We start from the raw sequence: 25,913 nt of genomic DNA on the forward strand, positions 1-25,913 counted from the left end.
ATAAATATTTTTAAAAATATAATATGTAATACAAGATAAGAATTATGATAAAAGATTAAAATTGAAAAAATTTATATAATTAGTACATAATATGTTTGTTTTTAAAACACAATAAAAGAAATAATTATTTAAATTGAATAAAAATGTTAATTTTAGATGTACTTAGTCAATTATTTATTTATAAATGATGAATTATTTTTAAAAAAATAGGCATAATAAAGTTAAAAATTAAATAACAAACTATTGTTAATTATATATTCACTCATTGGCAGTTATTATTTATTTATTTATAAATTAATAATATAATTAAAAAATAAATGTATTTAAATAATTAAATAAATAATTTAAAATTTGAAGTAAAAAAAGAAATTTGTTATTTAAACATTAAATTAATAAATTACATACTTTAGTGCGATTCCAAGTGAGATTTTGACTTTTTCGGAGTAGGTTAACCGATTGCAATGAAACTTTGGAATTTTGTTATATATAGTAAGACTAATCTTTAACGTAAATTTCAGCCTAAAATATTTGTTAGTTTACGAGATTTGCAATAATAACAAAAAATTTAAAACTGCTATATCTTCCGTTCTAATAAACGGATTGAGGTCTACTTTTTTTTAAAATGTCAAGGAAAATGAGAGGAATAAATCTCTTTCAGAACATTTTTTTATAATTTTACAACTAAAAAAATTATTAAATAATAATTGAATAACTTTCGCGCGACTAACTAAAATTCAATCACTTAAACGCTAAAATGATCTTACCTGTGTTTTCTTTAATGTTCCAAAGGATTTTTATTGTAAATGTAAGTTTAACTTAAGAAATTTTATTAATTTATTAGTATAAACAATTGAGATTTCTGCTAGTTGACGTGCAGACGACATTGCGCACGCAGCATTCTCACATAGCCAACTGACGTGATTCGTGGACTAAATTGGCTATGTGAGAATGCTGCGTGCGCAATGTCGTCTGCACGTCAACTAGCAGAAATCTCAATTGTTTATACTAATAAATTAATAAAATTTCTTAAGTTAAACTTACATTTACAATAAAAATCCTTTGGAACATTAAAGAAAACACAGGTAAGATCATTTTAGCGTTTAAGTGATTGAATTTTAGTTAGTCGCGCGAAAGTTATTCAATTATTATTTAATAATTTTTTTAGTTGTAAAATTATAAAAAAATGTTCTGAAAGAGATTTATTCCTCTCATTTTCCTTGACATTTTAAAAAAAAGTAGACCTCAATCCGTTTATTAGAACGGAAGATATAGCAGTTTTAAATTTTTTGTTATTATTGCAAATCTCGTAAACTAACAAATATTTTAGGCTGAAATTTACGTTAAAGATTAGTCTTACTATATATAACAAAATTCCAAAGTTTCATTGCAATCGGTTAACCTACTCCGAAAAAGTCAAAATCTCACTTGGAATCGCACTTTAATGAAAAATTAAATTTAAGAGTACTTTATTTAAATTTTGACTCATAAATGGCTTGATATCAATATTTTATACTGTTTTAAAAATTGGACAAGAATACAGTGAAAATAATTGGAGATTTATACTTAAAATGGTGAAAAAAAAAATATTTTTTAGGGGTTGTAAATCCCTGAGGGGTTTCACCCCTGATGAAAAGCGGCGAACAACACGTGCTAGGGTCCTTTGTTGTGAAAACGTCGGATACAGTGGTAAACACGAGCACATGCTCTAAGATATCGATTATTCTAGCTAGACCAATGAAAATCTTGTGCGTCGTAAACAAAACAAGTTGATTCGAAGAGAATTTCCCGCTAACCGGTACCTTAAATTCAAAACTTCTGAGTTTGCGTAAAAGTGTTGTTTACAGTCAGTGACATTTAATTTTCATATTTTTCAAGATCGATTTCCTATTATTAAATGACAAATACTACGTATAGTTCAAATTTTACAAAGTTTCGTTAACAACTAAGATTTAATGTTATATTATTCTTTAATTAATTTTAATTTTGAAAAAAGTAAGCAACTGCTTTCAAAAATTTATCATCGATAAATCATATCTTTCACTGATAATGATATATTTTTAATTCAAATCTATTCTCAGATTTCATTCTTGATTTCTATTTTTTATAATTCCATTCAACTAAACATAAAATAAAAATAGACATTAATTTAGTAAAAAACAAAAAGAAAATGTCTTACTAAATTATTTTCATTTTTGTTAGCTGGAGTAGGTTACTTATTTTAAAACAGTTGAATAAAAAACATCTTATTGTGAACAGTTAAAAATAAGCAGTGTCCAAAAGGAAAATTTCAAATTAAATTAAAAATTAAATAATTCGCGAGGTATTGCCAAAAATTTTCTGTGTCAAAAATGAATTCAATTCTCAAACCAAATATACAACAATCAAATGTTAAAGAAAGAATTTTCAAAATTCAAATCTAGTGTTTAAAAAAAAAAATATTTGTATAAATATTTTATTTAAAAACGAATTCAAGTATCAGCTTATGAAATTTAATTCTCCCAACATACCAGAAGATAGTTTGAAGGCATCCTTGAATATTTTATCGAACGATAATATTTTCAATTTACAAATTTGTTGCTATATAGTTGGACAAGACGACGAAAAACACTTGAACACAGTACAGGAATCTGGAATTTCTGCAAAAATTGTCAAAAACGTAATTCTTTTTGATATTAATGTCAATAACTTGGACTGTCAACGTTATCTGCAAAATTGTCAGAATTTTCTTATTTCCCATTTGTTAATACAGAAAATTAGAAAAATTTTTTTATCAATATTTTATTTGTGAAAAATAAAATTTTTTCTTCCTGCCTTAACATAATAAAAGAAAAAAATGTTTTTATTGATAAAGATTCAATTCTCTATTTATAAAACAATAAAGTTTTCAATTATAGAATAAAAAACTATTTTTTTTATAGAAAATGAAACCATATAGAAAAAACTGATTTTTATTAACAACAAGAAAATTGATTCATGAGAGCAAATTAATATAATTTTTTCATTCAATAAAAAATTCTATAAATTTATATAAAATGTTATTCTCTATTGAATTAGATTAAAAAAATAGTCTATAAAAAATACAAAATTATACTAAAATATATTATTAGTAAAGAAAAAGCTATCAATTAAAAATATAAACAATGAAAAAAAAATTCCAATATCTGTCTTTTTTTCAATTCAGACAATGATGCAAATAGAAAAAATCAAAATAAATGAAAAGATTCTATATATCATCTTTCAACAAAACAATTTTTATTATATAATGTGAAACTTACACGCTACGATTTTTTTTAAATCGATATTGCAAAGAGATACACAAGTCGTAATGAAGCATTAGTAAGAATAATTATTCAAGTTACCAGTATATCCAGAGCAGATTACTTCGCACGACACACAGACATTACAAAAAAAAAAAAAAAAAAAAAAATTAAAATAAAAAAAAGAAGTGTCGAATCAAATCCAGTCCTAATCGAAACACATTCCCTCGTCATCCTCATCTTTCTTATCAGTGGATCCAGCTCCCGATGATGGAGGAGGTTGCTTCTTACTCTTGTCATCCTTTCCCTGCTCGCTACGATCCTGTTGTTGTTGTTGGCCATCCTTGGTCTCGAACTCGAGGGCACTCACGAATTCCTCGAGATTTCCATTGGTCGCCGCATTGACTGCCTGCGTTCCCAGGCCAAATTGACGGATGACTGGGCCAGCCTGGCCGGACTGCAAAGCAGACCAGAACATTGATAGCGCCTGGGAGAACTGAGGAGACGATAGCGTGGTACAGAGGTTGTCCCCGGGTGGCAAGTGTTCTTTCATTTCTAACTCGAGGTTCTCGGTCGACGATATCGCCCCTGGGATGGAACTGGTCAACTCGCTTGCTACGCCCCTCTGCCGGACAATAAGCTGTGCTGTAGCCGAACGAGAACAACAAAGTAACCTGGAGGAGTTACTACTCCAACTGCTCAGCAAAGCCAAAGCCTCCGAGAGCCAGGAGAAGTTCATACGAAGAACACTACTGAGCAGTGTCAAAAACATGCCACTTTGCCTATACCAACGCTAATGTCTTTATGAAAAATTATTTTGTTTCTCTTTCTTTTTTTTTCACCTTAACACTCACCGTTTCCAAGTAGTGGCAACAACTATAAATGGAAGAGGGAAATCTTCCCTCTGATTACTTTTCCATTTCTTCATTGAAAGAATACCAAATGTCAAATTTTGTTATCAAATTTTCCACAAAAAAAAAAGGAAATAATTCCCAAAATATGAATTTAATTAGAATAAAATTTTTTTAAAATTTTTTTCTTTAGTCTTTCAATCACATGGTATAATTTCAAAATGACAATTCCTCATACAAGTAAAGCGCAATCACTGTATTTTCAGTTTATTGAAATTTATCTAAAAGTAAAAAAATTTTAAAGATTACCAAACAGGTGATTAAAATATTTTTTTTCGATATAATAAAATATATAGATAATACGTACTCTTTTTAATTACGAACATTGGAAAATAATAGTAATAGAATTGAAAAAAAAAAAAATTTAATGCTTTAGAAAAAGGAAGACTATTCTATCAATGCTAGGTTAATACTGCCAAAGTTAAAGAACAAAAATGATAACTTTGTTAACGAGGTGATAAACCAATTATACTTCTGGATAAGAAACAAGATTATTATTGCGAGTAACGTAAAATGAAATTACCGTATCATATAAATTATCTACAAAAAAATATAACTTGTGAATAACGTAATTCTTTGATTTGCCGATAAAATGTGACGAAATAATAATTTCCATTAACAAAAATTATATATCCATTTTAAAATAAAATTGATTTTTAAATTAATTAAACAAATTATTTAATAAATTTGTTAGAAAAAAAAATTTTAATATTTTTTTTTTTATTAAAAACTGTTTTCCATTTTTATTGTAGAATTTTACCTATTAAATATGATAAAAAGAAGAATTTTTATGAAAATCATGCAAATGATTGCGCTTTACAATTGTTTGGTTCCCGATAAGTCTGTGACTTTTTGCATAGAAAAGTATGAAAACTGAATAATCTTATCAAAGTAAACTCGGATAAGAATCTCAGAATTTTAAATAGAAATTGTGAGTTAGTTAAAATCTTAAGTAACTACAAAGTATAAACTTCTATCTGCAAATAACGAACAATAATAAGTCAATATAAAATTTTTTAATGCTTTTTTTCTTCTTTTAAATGCATATTAAACATGATAAGAAAACAAAAAATGCAAAAGATTCTTTTGAATTTTTAAAAAACATTTTTTCATATTTTAGAAAAGTCCTAAACTTTCATCGTGATAAGAAACAAATAATTTTTTACAAATGAAATGAAAAAAGAACATTGTTCCAAATATTCTTTTGAAAAAATTATAAATTTTGAACAGTAATTAAAGAATTATTATAAATTAAACATACGCTTTAGATTTATATTGTTCTTTAAAAGTTAAAAATATAAATTTCAATTATTTTATAATATAAAATTCACTATTCAATTGTTATAAAATTAAAGTACAGTGCGACCTCGCACACTGCTCTACCTCTCAATAATGTCGGAAAATAAATTATTATTCAAAAAACAACGTAAATTTCAAGAGCTTAAGCTTTCACTTTTTATCCCATCAATAAAATTAAAATAATTTCACTTAAAGAAATTATCAAATTTCTCAGTTTAAATATTTTACAAAATAATTTTAAAAATTATGATTGACATTATTCCGTATTTAACCGAAATGATATATTATATATATGTAACTTATAGACGAAATTAAAATGAATGTTTGCGAGGTTGCACTGTATTTTGTAATTTCATAATTTTCAAATTCAAATGTTTTGTAAATTCAATAATTTTCAGAATTAAAAGTTTTTTAATTCAAATTTTTTGTTAATTATTATAATAGATCTACGATTTTTCGATTGACATAAAATTTGAAACACTTCTCGTTTCTTTTCAATTCTTTTTTATCTATTTCTCTAAATTATAACTTAATTTCTCTACTTTTTCCAGTTTTCGCTAATAGAACAGAGGTATTTATTTAAAAAACAGTTTTAAACCATTTTAGGTTTTTTTTTCTAAATCGCAATATCGAAACTATTTTTATATATTTCTTCAAAAAAGTTGAATAAAAATTTTGAATTACATTTTAAAAATAATTTAATAATATTTTTTTAATTAATTAAAAGTATAAATTAATTTTCCAATAAAAATCATTGAACTTGATTAATATTTAATTATGAAAATAATTGAATTTTAAGTTCAATTAAATGAAAAAAGATAAATTTAAAGAAAATTATATATTCTTAATTTTTAAAATAATAATATAAATATTGCTTATTTTTTATTTAAAAGTTCAAAATAAATATCCGCTAAAGTTAATTTGTTTAAAAAAAAATACTTTTCCCATTTGGAAAAAGAAAATGCGATTATTTTTTAATCAAATAATAATCAATTACTCAATACAATTTTCTATAATGAAATTAAAACTTAAAGAATTGAATAAGAAAGTTTCTTCTTATGAATCGTTTAAGACTGTAGGAATATGTTTGTTATTTGCAGTAAGAAAATAATTCAAATTTTTTCAAAAAATATTTCAAGTTTAATATTATAAAAGTGAAAAATTACCTGATCAGTTCGACCCTCGGAAGGCGTTGGTATTTCAGAAAGGTATTGTACTAAATCACTGACTCTGATTGGAGTTCTTGAATCATCTTCTGTTCCAGAAGTTGGTGCTGTCGTTCTACTTGAAGTTTTAGAACCTCCTATAAAAAAAGCATATGGTTTAAATATAAAAATACATATAAAAAGAAAAACAAAAGGAATTGAAAAATAGTATAAATATTAAAGTGTTAAAATAAAAAAATAATAATTTTAGAATTATAAATAAGCTTCAGTAGATCACCAGTTGATCTGGATGTTTCGGTGGTGGCAGCTCCAGCTGAAGCTGTGGCAGTAGGTGCAGGTGTTTGAGATGCAGGTGGCCTGGTGACGATAGTTGTTGCAACTGGCGTCGAGGAAGTCGTGGTTGTTGTTCGAGCAGTGCCATGAGGTCGATTCATTGTTCCCAATAAATTTCCTAATCCTCCAATTTGTCCCACGCCTCCGAAAAGTTGAATCAATTGCTGCTGTGACATATTATTCAGGAGATTTTGTAAATCACCTTCTGGATTTGCACCACCACTTCTTTGAGAACCTGGTGTTGGTGGATTATTGAGAACTTCATTGATCTTTTTGCAGTGCTCATCATCTTTATCAGTTTTGAGATCCTAAATAAATTCAATATTATTTTTTTTTTAATATTATTAAACAATATTAATAATATAGTTAAAAATAATAGTAAAGTTACCTGAAGCCAAAAGAAGAATCTTCTACTAGATGATTTAAATTTTAAAAGGTACACTCTACCAGTAGTGCATTGAGGAACATGTTTAAATTCACAGTCATCGGGAAATATAATCAAATCCTAAAAAACAAAAAATTTGCAATTTAAATAAAATTCCAATTCCAATAAAAACAAAAACAATAAAAATGATAATTAAAAATGCTTAATCATCCAACATAACCTTACATGAGAGAAAATATTAAACTAAATTTAATTTGTATGTTTAATAACATTAAATTAAATATGCAATATTATCAAACCAATATTATTGTAAAAAGTATAAAAATAAAATAAAAAAAGCATTAAATTATACTATTAATCTAAGTTTCTTTATTTTAAGGTTAGAAAACAAAATTCAACTTCATAAGTTACATTTTCGTAAATGCATTGGTTTAATAAAAATTTGAATTATTATAATTTTCTTACATCTTCAACAACTCCAGAAGTTCTGTCTTTCCAACAAAAATGCATTAAACAATCATCCGATTGATATACATAAAGTTGTCCTTTCCTATTATCTGGATAAACCTTGCTGCCTTTCATTGTCATTTTTCCGGCTTTAAATTCAACGAGGTTTTTACTTGCGCCTCGAGTAACATTATTACCAAAAAGAGCTCCACTCGACATTTTTTATACACGTTTAAATAAAAGAAAATAATTACTTATAAACTGACTTAGAAAAATTTTACAAAACAGCTTCTAAGAGATGACAAAGCTGAATGTAGTTGAAATTAAAAGATGGCGATAATTTTCTTGTATAACGACTTAACGAGCGTAGAAATTTCGTATATTGACCGCATGGAACAGCACCGTCGCTATAATAAAATTGAGCGATTTGAATTCAAATTCAAATTTTTGACTCGGATATTAAATAAATAGATTGGCAAACAACTATCTGGACAATCCGACTGTATTATACGTGGAATAAAATCCTTACCCATTTTTTTTGAACACTTTAAATAATCGACATTCGATAAGGTAGAAACTCCAAGTGATTGAAATTCCAAATGGTCGAACTTTTATTTGATCGAAATTACAAATAATCGACATTTTAATAGTAGTAGACACTTTTTTGGTGTATGAGTTTTTTTTCCTTTTTCTTTCTATGGAAACCACAGAAAAAGAGGTATTTTAAATAAGAGCGCCTTTTTCTACCCATGAGATAGTATAGTAGCGCAAGCGCAGTTGCGTTTGGTGACGGTCTTTGGTAACTCTGCCGTTGACGTCAATTAGAAGAACAAAGGAAAGGAGGTATGAAAATGACTTAATATGAACCTAATCAAAAAGATTAAAAAGGTTACTGAATATTTACAGCAGTTTTGTAATTTTTCTATTTTTTAAATAAAAATTAAATATATTAATTTATAAATTATGGTTGTTTAGAAAACATAAATTGTTTGTTTTTTTTTAAGTTAGTGAACTATTAAAATACAGTGAATATAATTAAATCATTTAAGTGGTAGAGTGAAAATTTCCTTTACAATGCGAGTAGCAAAACATTAAAATTTTAAGGTTATATTTTTAAACTTCAAAACAAAAGTTTTTTAATATTTACATCTAAATGGAGATAAAGTGTGCCATAAAAAATATTTACAACCATTTATTGAAATTCAACATAGGAATTTGAATATGCAAATTCAACTAAATTTAAAAAAAAATGTCAAACAGGTTTGTTAAATTATTTAATAATAAATCATTTTGTTATTCATTTTTTGACACATTTCGCAATTATAAATGAAATAGAAATATAGCCAAAAAGAATTGAATTTTAAAGCTATTTTAAAATAATTATTTTAAGTGAAACTTAATTTTATTACATATACAAATTGATCAAAACACACACGTGTCATTTCTTTTTGCAGATAAACATTTTATTTAAATATGTATATCATTTTGATAAATTGTCAATATATATATATCAGCGATGTACATTTTGATAAAGTTTCCAATAAATGAATGAGAGTGTGTATATGTGTGAAATCAATTTGTTTACGTAATTATAGCTCATGGAACTTAAAAATGATATCACCTAAATATATCAAAACACACAACCACACGAAAGTAACATTGCATCAAGTCGCGCAACGATCGAACAAAGGGATACAATTATATTGAAAATGAAAGGATTTCTATATATTTACAATTCGGTACATTTTTTTCTTACATTGTCTCTTAAAATATTAATTTCATTTGCTTTATAGTAATAATATTAATTTTTAATTAACTTTAATTTATTGAATTTAAAACAATATTCATTTTTATAAAATTCTGCATATGAAAATAATCAAAACAGTACATCGTGCGAGAACTCTTGATACACTACTATACCACACGAGAGCGATTGGTATGCGATTTGAAAGCCCACTTGTGACGTAGGCATGACGCAGCTTCAAGAAAGTGATCTACGGTCTAATGTTTATTTTCAAGTTTCCTCCTCGAGAGTCAAGTGTTGATATGCAGTCAAACCAGTAGTGTGAATTGCTTGAAATTATTTTACTCTCCAGTGTTCCCGTTGCAAAAATACAATTAATTACAATCGTTTCAGAATTTAATAAAAAAAAAAAAAATTTATTGTCACGTGCAAAGGCGTAAAAACTTTTTGTTTTCCCGTGTATATGACAAAATTTGAAATTCCCTTGACGTGAGGTGGCAAGCAAATCTTGACGATTGATCGCTCACGTTGTTCATGTGACCTCTCTTCTCGTGTATGTAAAACATATACCTATAACTTGTTATTTTTCTAATAGGAAAGAATTTAAAAACATGATTTTAAATATTCAAATGAAAAAAAAAATTGTCATTATTGAATATTAAGCAAACATCAATAATAAAAAATAAAGAATGCTAGAAAAATGATAGCTATATAGATTAATATTTCGTGATGTTTTGCTGCTGACGAAAGTCATGGTCATCAGGCGCGCAGGTCGTGAACAAGCGAGCGAGGGCTATGTAACTTGATTCTTCGAACATCAGACTGAGACAGAACATAATCAAGACAAGTCAAGACGTGTATATATTTTTTTCATCAGTAAGAAAAGTGAAGTTGACAAGCGTTGTTCATGTGTTATTATTATTCTTTTTTTTGGAATGTATAATCGGTGTGATGTGAACAATATATTTGTATATAATTAATTTTCAAATAGTTTGCATTGTCATTCAAAGTGGTTCGTTGTACTCCCACGCGAACTTGGCATATACACGCGTATCAGTAATGCAATGCGTGAATTTCCTGCTTTTTCAATTTTCATAAGCGCTTATCAATATTTTTAAGAACGTGAGCGCCAGTAAGCACGCGCCATCAAGTGCCATCGGGTCACAGATGGACCCTCCCTACCAACGTCTAGTTGCTTTGTTTATGTTTAGAGTGTGCAGAAGACTCGAACTACTGCAGCGCGCACAAGTTTACTCCAATATTTATCATCGTTTACACGTTTTAGGCCGCGTCTACACTAGGTAAAATTTTAGTGGAAATTGTGTAGTAGAGTGTAGTGGAGTATCGTGTAGCTAGTGTTGCCAACTGCCGCGAGAGAAACTTCAACACACACTGAGCGGCGTAGAAAATAGCCTCAAATTGTGGGTCATCATTTTATCGTTCGTCGCATACCTAATAAAAATTAAATAAAAAAATAATAAAAAAGTTAATATTATTAACTTTGAAACCATTAAGTTGTATAATTGATTTATTTTCGAAAATATTTTAATTCGTATTGCCGCAAGTTTAGTTGCTATTTAGATATATATTGCTATTTATTGTAATGAAATGAAATTAAAAAATTTAATATGTAAAATTATGATTACTTTTAATGATTGATTATAGTATACAAAATAAATAGATTCCAAAGTAGCACGTAATATTACTGTAATATTACACGCTTATTTGAAGAACATAAAAATTTAATAATTTAATTTCTGGATAATTTGAATTTTTGCGAATGTCGTCAACTAAAATATACACAAGTTTCAATGTTAATAAATAAATAAAAATCTCGGGTAATTAAGGCCAATGAAAATCTTAAGACTGTTTTAATTACGGCGAGGGAAAAAATTTGATCTCACGTAATTAAATTAATAATTGTTTAAATGTACATCTTTATTAGAAATTTTATCAAAAAAGATTAAAATAATTCTTTTTAATTATTTTGCAACAGTTATATTAAACATAATAGTAATAATAGTTATTTTTTATGAACGCGCCGTAATTGGTATACTTACCCTATTTTTATTTTAAATTATTTAAATTAATAATTATTATTTATATCTGCTGATTTGAGGCTATTTCTACGCCGCTGAGTGTGTGTTGAAGTTTCTCTCGCGGCAGTTGGCAACACTAGCTACACGATACTCCACTACACTCTACTACACAATTTCCACTAAAATTTTACCTAGTGTAGACGCGGCCTTATAATCATATCAATGCTTCATTAATGTTCACTATATATATATAGTGAATTGTTTTTTTTCCTGAATAATAATAATTTATACATCTATTCGTACAATATTGTGAAAATCGATTTTCCCCCAAAAGTGTGTTTCTATATCTACTCATGGAAAAAGAAAAAAAACAAGTTATAGTGAGAGTAGTGGGGCAATTCTAGTTGGATTATTCGAGGTAAACAAAGAGACTCGAGGAATAAACTCAGATGCTCATCCATTGAAAGTGGTTTGTAAAAATAGTTTTTAAATTATCTAAATCTAATTCTTTTCATTTTCTCATTATAATATTAAAATCTATTTTTCCTTAAATTGAATATAATGTAATTCTGAATTGAAATCACGTAACTTTTTGTCAACACGTGGCAAGATCTGTATACATATATATATTTATATAATATTAACAATTGTTACCTTTTTTTTTGAGATTGGTGAAAAATACATTATTCATAAACACATTGATTTATCATTATTCGTTTCGTATCTCTTTCGTGTGGTTGATGCAAGACATAAAATAAAAAATTTAAGTTTTCTTAAAACAATGTTAATTTATCATAACCTTGAGATTGTGAAGAGAGAACAATTTAAAAAGAATCACGTTATAATATTAAAATTGAACATTTTTATTTCAAAAGTGAAACTTTTTTTTTATATTTAAATTGCACGATTTTAAAATCTTTTTTTTTATACAATAAAAGGAAATTAAAACTATAAATTAAATTGAATTAGCGCATAGCGATTAAAAAAATTCTTTTCTTTTCAAGGTTTTACAAAAATAATTTCGACAAATTCCTGTTACAAATGGGGGACTCATCGGTATATCAGGAATTTTTCCTCGAAGTAGGAAGTAATGCAATGGATGAATTTTCAATTAAACATGAATCAATAAAACAGGAACCTCCAACGGAAATGGGGACATCGGCATCGGTTCCAATACCATGTGGACATCGTGGTATACGTGGTGTTTACGATCAATTTTCACCGTCACCATTGGCAATAAATTCCGTTTGGGGTACACGACCCGATCAAATGGATTCACCATTTAAAATTGATCCACTTCAATTGGATTCTTCTTTTAAAATGGACGACGACGATATTTTTCAAGTTGATAAAGCCGATCTCATTCAGGGTCCAACGCTCGCTGAACTTAATGCCAATGATGATACTCTCCTTGGTGATTTGAATTTTGATGATTTACTTTTGCCTGAGGAGAAAATTCAATTTAGAGTAGGAACCGATAATGTGCCATCAGTCAGTTCATTATATAGTAGCAGTGGTCCTTGTTTTGCACCAAGTAGCTTTCCTCAATCAGCTCAATCATTTCGCAGTTGTCCAACATTTGTTAATACCACGGGTTTTAATCTTAATGGTGGCATTAGTCTCATGGACAGTTTAGAGGCGGTTAGTCCTTCTGCATTTGCCAGTCCTGGCACAAGTAATATTGCAGGTAAGTTAAATTTTTCAAAAATTTATTTATTTTTTTAATTTTACAAAATTAGAAAATAACTAAAAGTCTTAGAAGTATATATTAATAATAATAGAGCACTCTAAGACTTTTGTAGAAAAAAAATGTTTCGATGATCTTTTTATAATTTATTAGCCTTGATAAAAGGGATATATATATTCAATGATAAAAATTGAATGTCAAAAAGCAAATAACAGATATATTTATTCGTTTTTTCTTTGTCTAGTTTTAAATTTGCCATCTATTTTAAATATTCTGTATATTTACAGGCCTCAGATTATACGACTTTTTTTTCAAAAATATGACTTTTTTCGACTTATTTTAATGAAATGCCACTTTTTCGACTTTTTTTTACATTTAAAAAAAAAATTGTAAACAAAATACGTTTTTTAGTAAACAATGCAGATCTTCTTCAGATCTTCTTTATTTCAATTATTTAACAAATTTTTAACTAAAATTCTTTACTAAATTAATTAATTTTAATGAAATTCTTTACAAATTCAATTATCTTAAACTATTTTTCAATTAAAATTTTTATCAAATTTAATCATTGTTTATAATTTTAAAAAAATTAGCAAATAAAATTACCAAAATTTTTTAATGCAAAATCACTTGAAATTTAATTATTTGCAAAAATTTCAATTATTTTTAATGAAAATGTTTTCAAATTATTTTATTTTTGTCTGCAATTTCTAATAAATTTTTTTATAACAGAAATCATCAAAAAATTTTAATTAAAAATCACTTGAAGTTCAATTAATTTCAAAAATCAAAATTGTAAATCTTTGAAAATTCAATTACTTTAAAAAAAAATGTTATCTAAAATTATTTGATAAATTAATTTTAGTTCTGTAAAATTTAATTATTGTGTGAAAATTAACAAAATCTTTTGAAATTCAATTATTACTAAAAATTTCAACTTTAACTATTTAAAAATTATTATTTATTTAAAAATAATTTTTATTTAAAAATCTGTAAAACTTGATTTATTTTATTATAAAAACTTAATTACAAATAAACATTTAAATTCAGGCAGTTCCACGGCTAGTTCGTCGACATCTCCTCATCCAATTAGCAGACCAACGGGACAATCGACTCTACATGAATTATTGATGAAAAAGGGCGAAAATCCTCCAACCAGTCCAATGTACAGTCAAATGGAATCAGTTGGCACGTCTAGTAAAAGTAAAGTTTCAAGGCTATCAATGTCCGCACCGACGCAATCAATGGGATTAGAACAAATCTGGGCAAGAAGGGAACCTAGGCCACATTTACTAAGTACCGGAAGTACAGCGGGTTTAGGATTAACTGAGGCAGGCTCAACGAGTAGTTTGAGTACAGGTGGTGCTTTAAGTCCTGATCCTCTAGGACATCTTGATCCACTCAGCCATGATGAGGGATATGAGGATAGCGATGATGACAGCGATCATTATGATGATTACAGCAGTGACAATGGTAGTTATTCCACTTTTTTTTTCTTTAATTTTAAAATAATTTTTCGAATTTTTTCCCCCCTTTAATTTGACAAGTTTTTTCTCCTTTTTTCAAATGATTACCAATTTTTTCCCTCTTTTTTTTTAAATTTTTACTGTGAATTACAATTGTCTCTATAATTGAGCACCTTGATGAAAGAACCAGACATAACGCATTTAATTTTAATGGACTATGTCTGTTTGTTGCATCAAGGTGCTCAATATTGTTACCTTATTAATATTTCTCATAGACAAACAGTATTAGAATAGAAAAGAAAGATATTGAAGAAAAAAAGGGGAAAACATGTTTTATGTTCACATGAAGTAACACAAGGAATTTTATTATTATCAATTATATGAAATACAAAAAAAATCTTATTATCAAATATTCGTAAAGTTCCATTAAAATATAATTCATTTTCACGATTAATTTTTAAATAGAAATATATTTTTTTTCTTCATACAGATAAGATATTTCAATAAAACTAGATATGCTAATTTGGTAAACTGACATTTTTAAAAGTATACATGCTTATGCAAATTTAATTACATAATTAAAATAAAATCATAAAAGCTCTAAAATTTAAAATTGCTCATAAGTATTAAATTTAAAATATAGTAGTTTTCAATTTTTGTTTTTTTTTTTCAATTTTTAATTGATCTATTTTTTATTTTCACTTTCTTTTAAATACAATATCTATGTGACAAATGTTTTATGTAATTTTTTAAAATTTATTATAGATTTCACATTTAATGTAGTGTAGAATTTTGAAATATTTATATTTAGATTGAAATATTTTAAATTTTTCTTTATTTTATTTTTAATTAAAAATCTGTAGAACAATTTCAAAAACATGCTTTCAAGAAGATTTTCTTTTTTATTCTAAAAGTGTTTTATTATAACATTTTTATGAGTAAACATTGAAATCTAAAAAAAGAATAACTTATATAGCATTCAATGTGCACAAAATATGTTGATCTTCAAGGTTATTATTATTATTAGGTAAATTCTAAAATGGATTAAGTCTAAAAATTGTTAAAATCTTTAAAAACTGCAAACACTTCTAACTATCAATTTTTGCAATAATTTTTTTTATTTACGACTTTGTTGTCTTGTTATAATTAGTGTTGTTTGTTTTTATAATTAATAATTATAGCAAATATTTATTATTATTTAAAATTAACATATTTAGTTGATTCAATTGTTATAAATTATAAAAAAGTTAATTTCTTTCGAAACGCATATCTATTTTTTATTAAAATTTCTTATTAAAAGAAAATACTTTCAAAATAATTTTTAAATATTCGTTCCGTGAATCAAGAGGAAAATATTGAAAATATTTTAAGAAATTTTCTTTTTTACAACCGTATAAAAATATATGTAAGAAAATATTCATATCAGATCATTCTTATCTATTATGATTAAGATTATTTTTTTCTTGTTTCTATTCTTATCATTGACATCAGTTTTAACCAAGTTAATTGTTATTTTTATAAAAATACATGAATTTTCAATATATATATATATATATATATATATATATATATATATATTTATTTTCATTTTTTTTTATATTATATTGCAAACTACACAAAGAGAAAATAAAATATGAAATTTTATAAAACTATTATTACAAGTCGTGGAAAATATGCTAAAAAACAAAATTTTCGTATAGGAACAGGTGGGAGTGACGGTGAAGATCAAGGAAGTGTTGGAAAAGGTGGTGGCGGTAGCAACGAATCAACAAAAGAATCAAGACACAAAAAAGAAAGATTCTTTTGGCAATATAATGTCCAAGCCAAGGGTCCAAAGGGTCAACGTTTAGTTGCTCGTGCACGTTTAGAGGATCCTCATGTTTTAAATGAGGTGACAGATCCTGTGTTTAGTCCACATTGTGCATTGCGAGGTATAAAACATAGTGGAAAAGCAAGAAAAGGTGATGGCAATGATCTTACGCCAAATCCACGAAAATTATTTAGTATTGGCCGTGAATTGGATAAATTATCACGCGTTATCAACGACATGACACCCGTTTCGGAACTGCCATTCACAGCACGGCCTAAAACGAGAAAAGAGAAAAATAAATTGGCTTCTCGCGCTTGTCGATTAAAGAAAAAGGCACAACATGAAGCAAATAAAATTAAACTTCATGGCCTTGAACAAGAACACAGTTGAGTTTATTTGTTTTGATAATAATTTTTTCAAAATTAAATAATCAATTTTAGAAGAAAAAAAATTACATTTTCATTTAACAGAATTTTTTAGTCTTCCAAAAATAATAAGTTTTTAAAAAATCTAATTTGAAAATTTATTAATAAGTAAATTTTTTTTAGTTAACTGTAAAAAAATTTCGATATAAAGATTATTTTATTAAAACATATTGTTATAGAGCGGCTAATTCATGGCATATCTCAAATAAAACAAACGTTGGCTGCTAAATTAACGGAGCCAAATCCAGAAGTTCAAGAGGAATTGACACGGCAAATGGATAAGTACTGTAAATTGGCAACAAGTGAGTAACTTAAAAATTTATAATAAATCAAAATTCAGAAAATGTAATTAATTGAATATTTTATTTAATTTTCTTCTTTTTAATTTCAGAAGTACGAATAGCGAGTCATTCGACAGATTTTGTAAACAAAGTGTTGGATAAAGTTAGATCTGGAGTACCTGATGGAGGCATCGATGAATTTTAGTATATCTTTATCGACGTAGTGATTATGTGTATGTAGTGATGAAGAGCTGGCCATGCGATAACACTGCTAGTGCAGTCTTCTATATATTTTTAAGATGATCCGAAATGTCGCAAAATATTAGATTTTATTGGTAAGCTTTAACCATTTTCAGTTTTTAATCCTCTTAATAAAATCTAACGTAAATAATGAATATCAACAACAAAAAAAAGAAAAAAAAAATTAAAAAAGAAATCATAATAATTACGTTAGACATAAAAAATATAACGTAAATAAGTTATTTTGTTGAAATAAATTATTTTTATAATATTGTTAAAACTTTAAAGATAATAATTTAAAGAGTATTTAATCATACATTTATTTGCTAATTTTTAAATACTTCAAAGAAATATATTTATGTATAAGTTTAATGTATCTTTAAATTACTTTCAAACACTTTAAAAGTTTAAAAAAATGTTTTTTTTAACTTTATAATTTACACAATTTATAGCGAAATGAATAATAATGATATTTAAATTTATAATAAGAAACAAATATTAAAATTTTTATTTTTTTAAATGTCTGTAAACTTTAATTTATAATTGTTACTTAAAAAAAGTTAAACATTTATTTTAAAATTGGAAAATATTTTTCTTGGTTTATCAAAAATTGCCAATTTCAGTCAAATAAAGAAACATTATTTTCTTGAATAAAGAGAAAAATAAATATTTCTTTAGGTAATTTATGAAAATTTGTAATTTCTTTAAGAAATATTAATATTTTCTTTGTTTATGAAAATTTACAAACCGTATGTAATTAAGTAATATTAATTATCAGTTTATAAAATTATTTTTTATCTTTATATATATATTTATATCTACAACCAATCAAAAGTAAAATTAGAGATTTAATAAAGAAAACAAAATATGTGAATGAACGATAGAGTTAAAAATAGAGGAATAATGTAATTTTTTAATGTCAAATAATTTCATGTTATATAAATTCTCTATTTCTCTTTTTTTTGAAGGTGGTTAAGGCTCACTGCGTATTAATTTATTAATTAAATGTAATTCATATTCGTAGTTTATAATTAATAATTACCTATAAATGCGTCCGTGCTTGAAAATTGCAAATTCGTCGTTTCCGATTTTTTGTTTTCATAATATTTCACTTTTTTAAATATTAATTTTCTACTTGTTATATATTTTTACAAGACAGTTTTTATTTACTGTACAATTAGTTATGACTCATTTTTTAGTTTTTTCGTGAATTGTTATCTACGTTCTTGGAATTCTTAAAGTTTTTTATTTTTTTTAAACTTTTTTTTTATTTTATTGTAGAATTCTTGTATTTAATTTTAATTTTTTTTTTTAATATAATTTTTATGTTTTTTCTTTTCAAATTTTGTCTTTATTATTAAATTTTTGTGTTTCTTTTTGTAAAACATTGAAGTTGAACGATGAAAATTACATTCGAAAAATTGAAATGAAATCAAATGTTTTATAAAATATAATCAGATGGTGATTAATACATTTTTAATTTTTTTATAAAACATGGAATAATTTTTTTTTTTATTTTATAAATCGAGTTTTCGATAAAATTTACAAATAATTTTTTATTTTTATTTTTTTATATGGTTTTTTTTTAAAAAAAAAAAAAATTATATTGACGAAAAGTCGACATTTGTCTTTCAAGCATGAAGTAGTGGCTGACTTGGTCTACCTCAGATGAAACGCTATACCTGTGTAAAAAAAAATTAAGCGACAAATTTAATATAAATTTATAAAAATTATTATTAAGAGTTATGATACGCGTATAATTATAAATATATTATAAGAAATGCATATGCATACGTATATAAATAAGAATATATATATATATTTTAATGTAAAATATTGGAGAATGTAGCTCTGGTAGCGATTCTCATTTAAAGTTTACATAATGTCGCGTTTGATTTTTAAATATATATTTTATTAATATATTAAGTACATTTAACTGCGATAAAAATATTTTTCATGCTCACAATAGTGCAGCTCGCGTCAATTGAAATTGCCTATGAAGTATATTTGCATCATAATAGAATGTAAGATACTATGTTTCGAATAGAAATTCATTTTTTTTTTAGCGTAAAAGTTTACTGTACAGACATGTTTCATTTTTTGACTTTGTTAAAAAAAAATGAAAAATTTATTTATTCGAGAATTCAAAACGCGTCAACTCTATTTAAAACAAAAAACTATTTTTTTAAATTCAGTTACACAGTTTTTTTTTAATTTGATAAAAACAGTTTTGTAATTTGATAAATTTGTGAATATCGTGATTATTTATTATTGTCTCGTTGACTGTATAGTAATGATGTAGTTGATTATTTCTTTAGGAAAATTTTGTTTTCACTCAATGAAAATTTCAAATTAATAACTATAAAAAGACACTTTTAATTTTTGTATCGAAATTTTCTTATTAGGAAGAAATAATTTTGGAATAATAAATCTTTATTATTTTATTATAATTATTATTATTATTTTATTAATAATAATAATAATAATAATAATTAGTAATAAATATTTTTTGAATAGTGTCTTTTATAGAAATATATATTACTAAAGACTTGACACGAATGTAAAGTTCCATAAGCAATATTTAAGTTTCTCACTTGTAATTCAAAAAAATTGAAAAATATTTGTCAATGTTAATATATTTAGAATATTTTTTTTAAATGTTAAGTATGTAAATTTTATTACCAAGCATAATTATTTAAATTAGCAACAAGTGTTATTGTCATGAGAATATGTCCCAAAATTGTGTTTTTTAGTATATCTATTAACTGCGTGTTAGTAATTTTTCTAGTTTTATCAAAATTCTTTAACGAAATTAGAAAAAAAAAGAAATAAAAATTTGTTTTGTAAAATATAATAAATATATAATTGTCGAGAATTGATGCATTAAAAATTTTTTGCTGATGGAACACGACATTATGTTGAAAAAATATTGTATTATTTAATAACAGGTTTAATATTATCCAATCATTTTTCAATTTTTATTACATATATTCATATATATAACGCTTATCAATTGTAGGATAATATATCGCGCTTGAAAGTAAAAGAAAAACAAATAACAATGAAGTTAAAAGTGATTTATTGTTTTCTTTATATATATATATATATTTTTTTTTTGTAAGAACAATATTTTCACATGATAGACGACTAGTTTGTTTGAAAGTTTTATTTTTTTTAAAATGTTATTTTACACTGAAAGTGAATATTATGATATAGAATGAGAATGAAGGCAGGATGTAATTGCCAAAGCTGTTTTGTTGAAAGGTGAAAGAAAATAAAATCCTATTTGATAGTTTCTTTTTTACAGTATCTCATATTATTTTATTCACATTGTATTTGTAATATCTGTTCTATAATATACATGTGTATAAATAAATTATACATCATCTCTTTATGGAGTATTAATTATAAATGAAATTGGCATTTAAATCACATAGGCAAACGCTATTTTTTTCACAACGCCGATGTCTATATGAATAGCTTTTTTTTTTCCTTGGATTTTATAAATTCAAAAAATAAATAAACGAAAGAGAAAAGAACGGTACTACTAATTCGATTAAGATTTGTCAGTCAATATATTTAAAAAAATACGAATGTTGCTTTGGTATTGTGCAAAATACAAGTGATCCATACACTATGTATTATGAAAATTATTTACAATGTGAAATATATGTTTGTGTTTTATCCTGAATATCTTGCAAAGTATTTTTACTCTTTTTTTCTCCATTGGAGTAAATTAAAATTTTTTGAGAATTATGATAAAGAACATGTTTAAATGCGTCTCCCAAGTTCTCAAAATTTGAGGCAGTTTATCTATTTTAGCCGACAAAATTGGTGTTGATAAATAAATTCAATTGAAAAAAAATTGGTTTTTGTTATCGAAATTGTTTTCAATAAAGTAAATCAATAAATAAAAATTAGTTCTGAAAATCAAAAGTTGAACTTCAAAATTTTCGACATTAATTTTTAATAAAAATTTTTAATAGATAAATTGCCTTGAATTATTTTTTGTTTAGTCAAAAAGTCCAATTATAACAAGAATCCAAAGCTTTTTTTAATTGATATTATTTACTGGGAAAAAAGTGATATAGACAGTAATTTGTTGTACAATTTGTTTAAAACTTGTTTTGCAGTAATTTGTAATTCTCTTATTATAGGGCTATTGGATAAAAAAAAATTTTTTTGTTATATATTTAACTCTGTAACGTTTATAGTTTCTTTTTTTATAATAATTCAATATTTAATAACTATAAAAAATCATATGAGTAGATTAAGTTTGAATCTCACATTTGTATATCGTTACATTTTCCAGATTGTTAAAATAAAATAATTTTTAAACTCTTAATTTTTCATTTCATTTTCCACACAGTTGTATTGAATTTTAAAAATTGAAAATTTCAATTAAACATTTTTTTTTATTTCATTTATTTATAGATGCCAATTTTTATGTCGTCTGTAGTTTATAATTTTTTTTAAAAAACTTAATTTCAATGATTTGTTCTTCACATCAAAAAATATAAAATGCAATTTCTCATGCTTGGAAAATGTAAAAGACCAAAATAAATAAATACTATGAACATTTGACTTATAATTAAAATAAAATAAAAAGTTAATTATTTTCTTAAAAATAATCATTTTTTTTTGTTATAAAAACGTGTCAAGAAGAAAAAACTCAAATAACTTTTAATAAAATAGTGTTTTAAACGCTAAATTAATATTTTATCGACAACGACAGTATTTTAGAATTTTTTTCCATAACTAAATAATAAAAAATACAGTTATTTAAAAAATAATATTACAATCAAATATAAGAACATTTTTGAGAAAAACAGTAAGAAACAAAAAGTTTCAAATAACAAAAAATTAAATATGATTTTTAAAATCAATATCAAATTCACTGCACTTAATAACATCAATTTTGAATATTTTTACAAATTAGAAATTGAAGACATAATAATTATTTTAATATAAATTTTTCAGATTATTTCAAAATTTGCATAAGCTTTTTTTAATTCTTCAAGTCATGAGTATAAAAAGTAAAGCGATAATAAAAAAAAAGTTCTTCAAAAAGAACACATAGAGACTTAACTTAATGATAAACGATATATAATCGACTAGAAAAGCTTTGCATAATAATTTAACAAATAATTTTCCAAATTATTCAAAATATTGCCAGAAAAAATGCATTAATTTTTGTCTGACTGTTGTATCACATCTTTTTTTTCCTTTTATAACTGGCAATGTTATATTTAGTATTTCAGTATTATTTCATTAAGAATAATAATAAATATATTATATCTAGTCTATATAAAAAATGCGCACATTAAACTTATAAATAGGCTAATCTTTTTTATGTACAAATGCACGAAAAATTATTAACTATATATTTACAATTTATCAACTCGTTGCGTGTTATTTAGAGAACACCAGCAAGTTGGTGAAAAATGTGTACAAAAATTTTTATCTTTTTGTAGAAAAAAAAGAAAATTAAATAACGCCTAAATAGAATGATCCTATCGCGAATCTCCACCAAAAGTTAATTTTTTATTTTGCCGGGTATTATTCAATTTAAAAAAAAGAAAACTGAATTAGAATTTATTTTTTACCATTTTTGGATATTAGTTAATAAAATTTAAAAAAAATTTCAACTTAAGAAGTTCAAAAATCTTTAAGTAATTTTATGAAAACTTAACTTTTGGTAGATACTAACGCAAATCTTTAATTTTTAACGTAAAACGTATTTCAAATCTAATGCAAAAATTTTACATTAAAATAAATTAATCTAATTGTAGATTCGTATTAGATTAAAATATTAATATTTCTATCCTGTGCTTTAAATAATGATAAAAAGTATTTAAAATGAAGGAAGTAAAAGTTTCAAACTTTCTTGTCAATTTAATTAGTTATTAAAAAATTCAGCCCCTTAATTTTATTCACAGAGCATAATTATTTCTCAAAATAAATAAGATTTTCGATTTTATTGAATTTTATAAAACCAAATTTCGAATTAAGTTAAAATTGATTTTTAGTTACGATTTTCATTGAACCGAATTTTCATATTCTGTAATTTTTATTTTATAAAAATTATTATTTAATAGAATTTCAATTTAATAAAAATAAGAATAAAAGAGTATGAAAATTTTACTTTCGCGAATTAAATTAAATATAAATTAGATCAAATGAAAATTTAAACTATTTTTTTTTGTAAATGTTCGTGCGATTCTTATTTATGAAATTCGTTTTACGTTGTATTAAATTTTTTTTTGAAATTATTAAGAAGCTCTTTGAAATATATGTATATATATATATATATATATAAGTATTAATGCAAAGAAATTCCTTGTATCCAGGAACTAAGATCACTGGTATCTTCGCAATTAATGCTGAGAGGCTGTTTTTCATTTTTTTTTCTAGTTTCAAGGCATAATTGGGCAGCAGTTCTTCCCGTGAGATAAGCACCATGAACAGTGCTATAAAACGATGAATGCGTATGTTCACCGGCAAATGCTATTTTCACTTTAGTTTCATTTGGTTCAATGAGTGGTCGAGCGATACTCTCAATATCAACTTGACTCGCTCCAATGGCCATTGATGTATACGATCCACGAGTAAATGGTTGTGAATGCCAACTTGTTCTTAAACAACCTTTTGGATCGGGAATATAAGGATCATTTAAAAATCGTCTTAATATCGTCGTACATGCCTCGGACACTTCTGTTGTGCTCAATTTCTCCATATATTCAGCGGCTTTACCCGATATCCAACCAAGAAGAAGAGTATCCGAAATTTTTGTAAATGAATAAATTTTTCTGAACCACGTTTTACTGAGATCTTTTTTCTCATCGTCCGACAATTTTCTATCATCCCAAAGAAGCATTACCTCCGAAATTCCAGGATTAAGAAAAGGTCTTTCGTATTCGAGAAATATTTTATCAACAGTACCAAACATAAGACGATCTATGGCTTGAATTTTATACAATGGTAATGGTGGATCGAATATTTCTTGAGCTTTTTCCTTAAGAACACCTAAAGGTAATGTGCATATTAATTGTTCGGCTGCTATTTTTTTTCCATTCTCACATTCAACTTCAATTAAATCAATTTTTTCTTTTTCACTAGAAGAATCGTTCGTCGTTGATTTTCGCCATCTGAAAAAGAAAAGCAATTTTATTTTCATTGAATAATTATAATATTGTGAGATGAGAACCAAAAAAAAAAAAAAATTACCTAATTTTTGTGACGTTATGTCGCGATAAAACACGATCACGTGGAATATGTTTTGCGACAGGCGCCAAAATTGAACTGTAACCACAGGGAAGACTGATATTACCACCTTGTAATTCAGCGTAAGATCCCATTTCTAAAAGATCAACTTCCTCCATTCTATCACAGCCAGTAATGCATGTCTCTCGTTTGAGCAAACAATCAAATAATAATTGTCGAATTCTTCGATTTTCTGATGGCAATGACGATAAATAAAGATCGGCCTCTAATGAAACATGTGCACCAACGCTATTAATCCCTTCCGGTGGACTGTATGAACTTAAAAAATATTCTTCGCAACGCCTCAAAAAACACACGTAAGCCTCATAAATTTCCTCTAAAATTGGAAATGGCAATTGTTTTCCATCTTCCATTGTTGCAACTACTTTATGTGGTTTTGGAACACTTATTATATCAATAAGTCCATTTGCCATTGCTAGCTCAAATATCGGATTACCTAAAACTCCATGAATCCAATTGGCACCCAATTCCACTTTTTCTTCACCTAAAATATTCGTTATTTTAATATTTTCAATTTTCTTTCTTTTAAATATAATAGAATAAAATTTGAATTTTTTTTTTCGCTAAAAAATTTACCGAAGTTTAATTTCGTGGTATTTGAATTATTTTTTCAATTAAATATGAAATAATTCCTATGTAATAAACATAAAACATAATTAATTAATCATTAAAACTTGTTTATTTATTAAATTATAAAATACAAGTTTTAATTTATCAAATTATTATTATATTAATAATCCAAGACAAAAAAAATAAATAAATGAAAAATCATCTCTATATTTAAATGATAAATTAGTAAAAAAAAATCTATATTACAAAGTAAAAATTGTAAATAATATAGGATTGAGGTTACATCGTCTTACCAATTTGTGTGGAAACAATACGTCCCCCTATACGTTCTCGCGCTTCAAGAATTAAAAAATTTGGTTCGGAATTTTTTAACAAATGATTAGCGGCTGATAAACCAGCCATTCCAGCTCCAATAATTAAAACTTTGCATATTTTTCGGTCATCCACTGAATCCTCTGTGGATGCCGCCATGTTTATAATTTCAGGCTGTCAAAATTGCAGACGACGATAATGGAATAATTCAAACGGAAATACACGATATAATCCGAAAATAATCGACTTGTTCCGAA

The 25,913-nt window shown here is 25.4% G+C and overlaps 3 protein-coding genes across 6 annotated transcripts; 1 reads left to right on the plus strand and 2 right to left on the minus strand.

Moving 5' to 3' along the window:
* Positions 1-3,230: 3,230 nt before the first annotated feature.
* Positions 3,231-8,019, minus strand: LOC127291396 (proteasomal ubiquitin receptor ADRM1). 2 transcript variants are annotated; one of them, XM_051320517.1, is made up of 5 exons: positions 7,817-8,019; positions 7,355-7,471; positions 6,911-7,274; positions 6,634-6,770; positions 3,231-3,714 (listed from the first exon to the last, which is right to left on the minus strand). In XM_051320517.1, the coding sequence occupies exons 1-5, from the start codon at positions 8,015-8,017 to the stop codon at positions 3,466-3,468; spliced, it is 1,068 nt and encodes a 355-aa protein (XP_051176474.1). In that variant the 5' UTR covers positions 8,018-8,019; the 3' UTR covers positions 3,231-3,465. The 2 variants fall into 2 exon arrangements, with proteins under 2 accessions (XP_051176474.1, XP_051176473.1); XM_051320516.1 differs by having other exon boundaries at positions 3,231-3,882.
* Positions 8,020-8,905: 886 nt separating this feature from the next.
* On the plus strand, positions 8,906-21,181 carry LOC127291392 (uncharacterized). Of its 3 annotated transcripts, XM_051320509.1 has the most exons (7): positions 9,290-10,843; positions 11,836-12,050; positions 12,586-13,268; positions 14,319-14,741; positions 16,435-16,929; positions 17,149-17,271; positions 17,361-21,181. In XM_051320509.1, exons 3-7 carry the CDS (start codon positions 12,623-12,625, stop codon positions 17,453-17,455), a joined length of 1,782 nt encoding a protein of 593 aa, XP_051176466.1. In that variant the 5' UTR covers positions 9,290-10,843; positions 11,836-12,050; positions 12,586-12,622; the 3' UTR covers positions 17,456-21,181. The 3 variants fall into 3 exon arrangements, with proteins under 3 accessions (XP_051176465.1, XP_051176466.1, XP_051176467.1); XM_051320508.1 differs by lacking the exons at positions 9,290-10,843; positions 11,836-12,050 and adding an exon at positions 8,906-9,058; XM_051320510.1 differs by lacking the exon at positions 9,290-10,843 and having other exon boundaries at positions 11,790-12,050.
* LOC127291395 (peroxisomal N(1)-acetyl-spermine/spermidine oxidase) lies at positions 19,538-25,850 on the minus strand. Its single transcript, XM_051320514.1, has 3 exons — positions 25,638-25,850; positions 24,718-25,258; positions 19,538-24,638 (listed from the first exon to the last, which is right to left on the minus strand). The coding sequence occupies exons 1-3, from the start codon at positions 25,813-25,815 to the stop codon at positions 23,813-23,815; spliced, it is 1,545 nt and encodes a 514-aa protein (XP_051176471.1). The 5' UTR covers positions 25,816-25,850; the 3' UTR covers positions 19,538-23,812.
* Between the last annotated feature and the right edge of the window lie 63 nt (positions 25,851-25,913).

Source organism: Leptopilina boulardi, unplaced genomic scaffold, assembly GCF_019393585.1.
Source record: "Leptopilina boulardi isolate dan_hultmark-lab unplaced genomic scaffold, ZJU_Lbou_2.1 LbouV2_137, whole genome shotgun sequence".
Lineage (NCBI taxonomy): Eukaryota > Metazoa > Arthropoda > Insecta > Hymenoptera > Figitidae > Leptopilina > Leptopilina boulardi.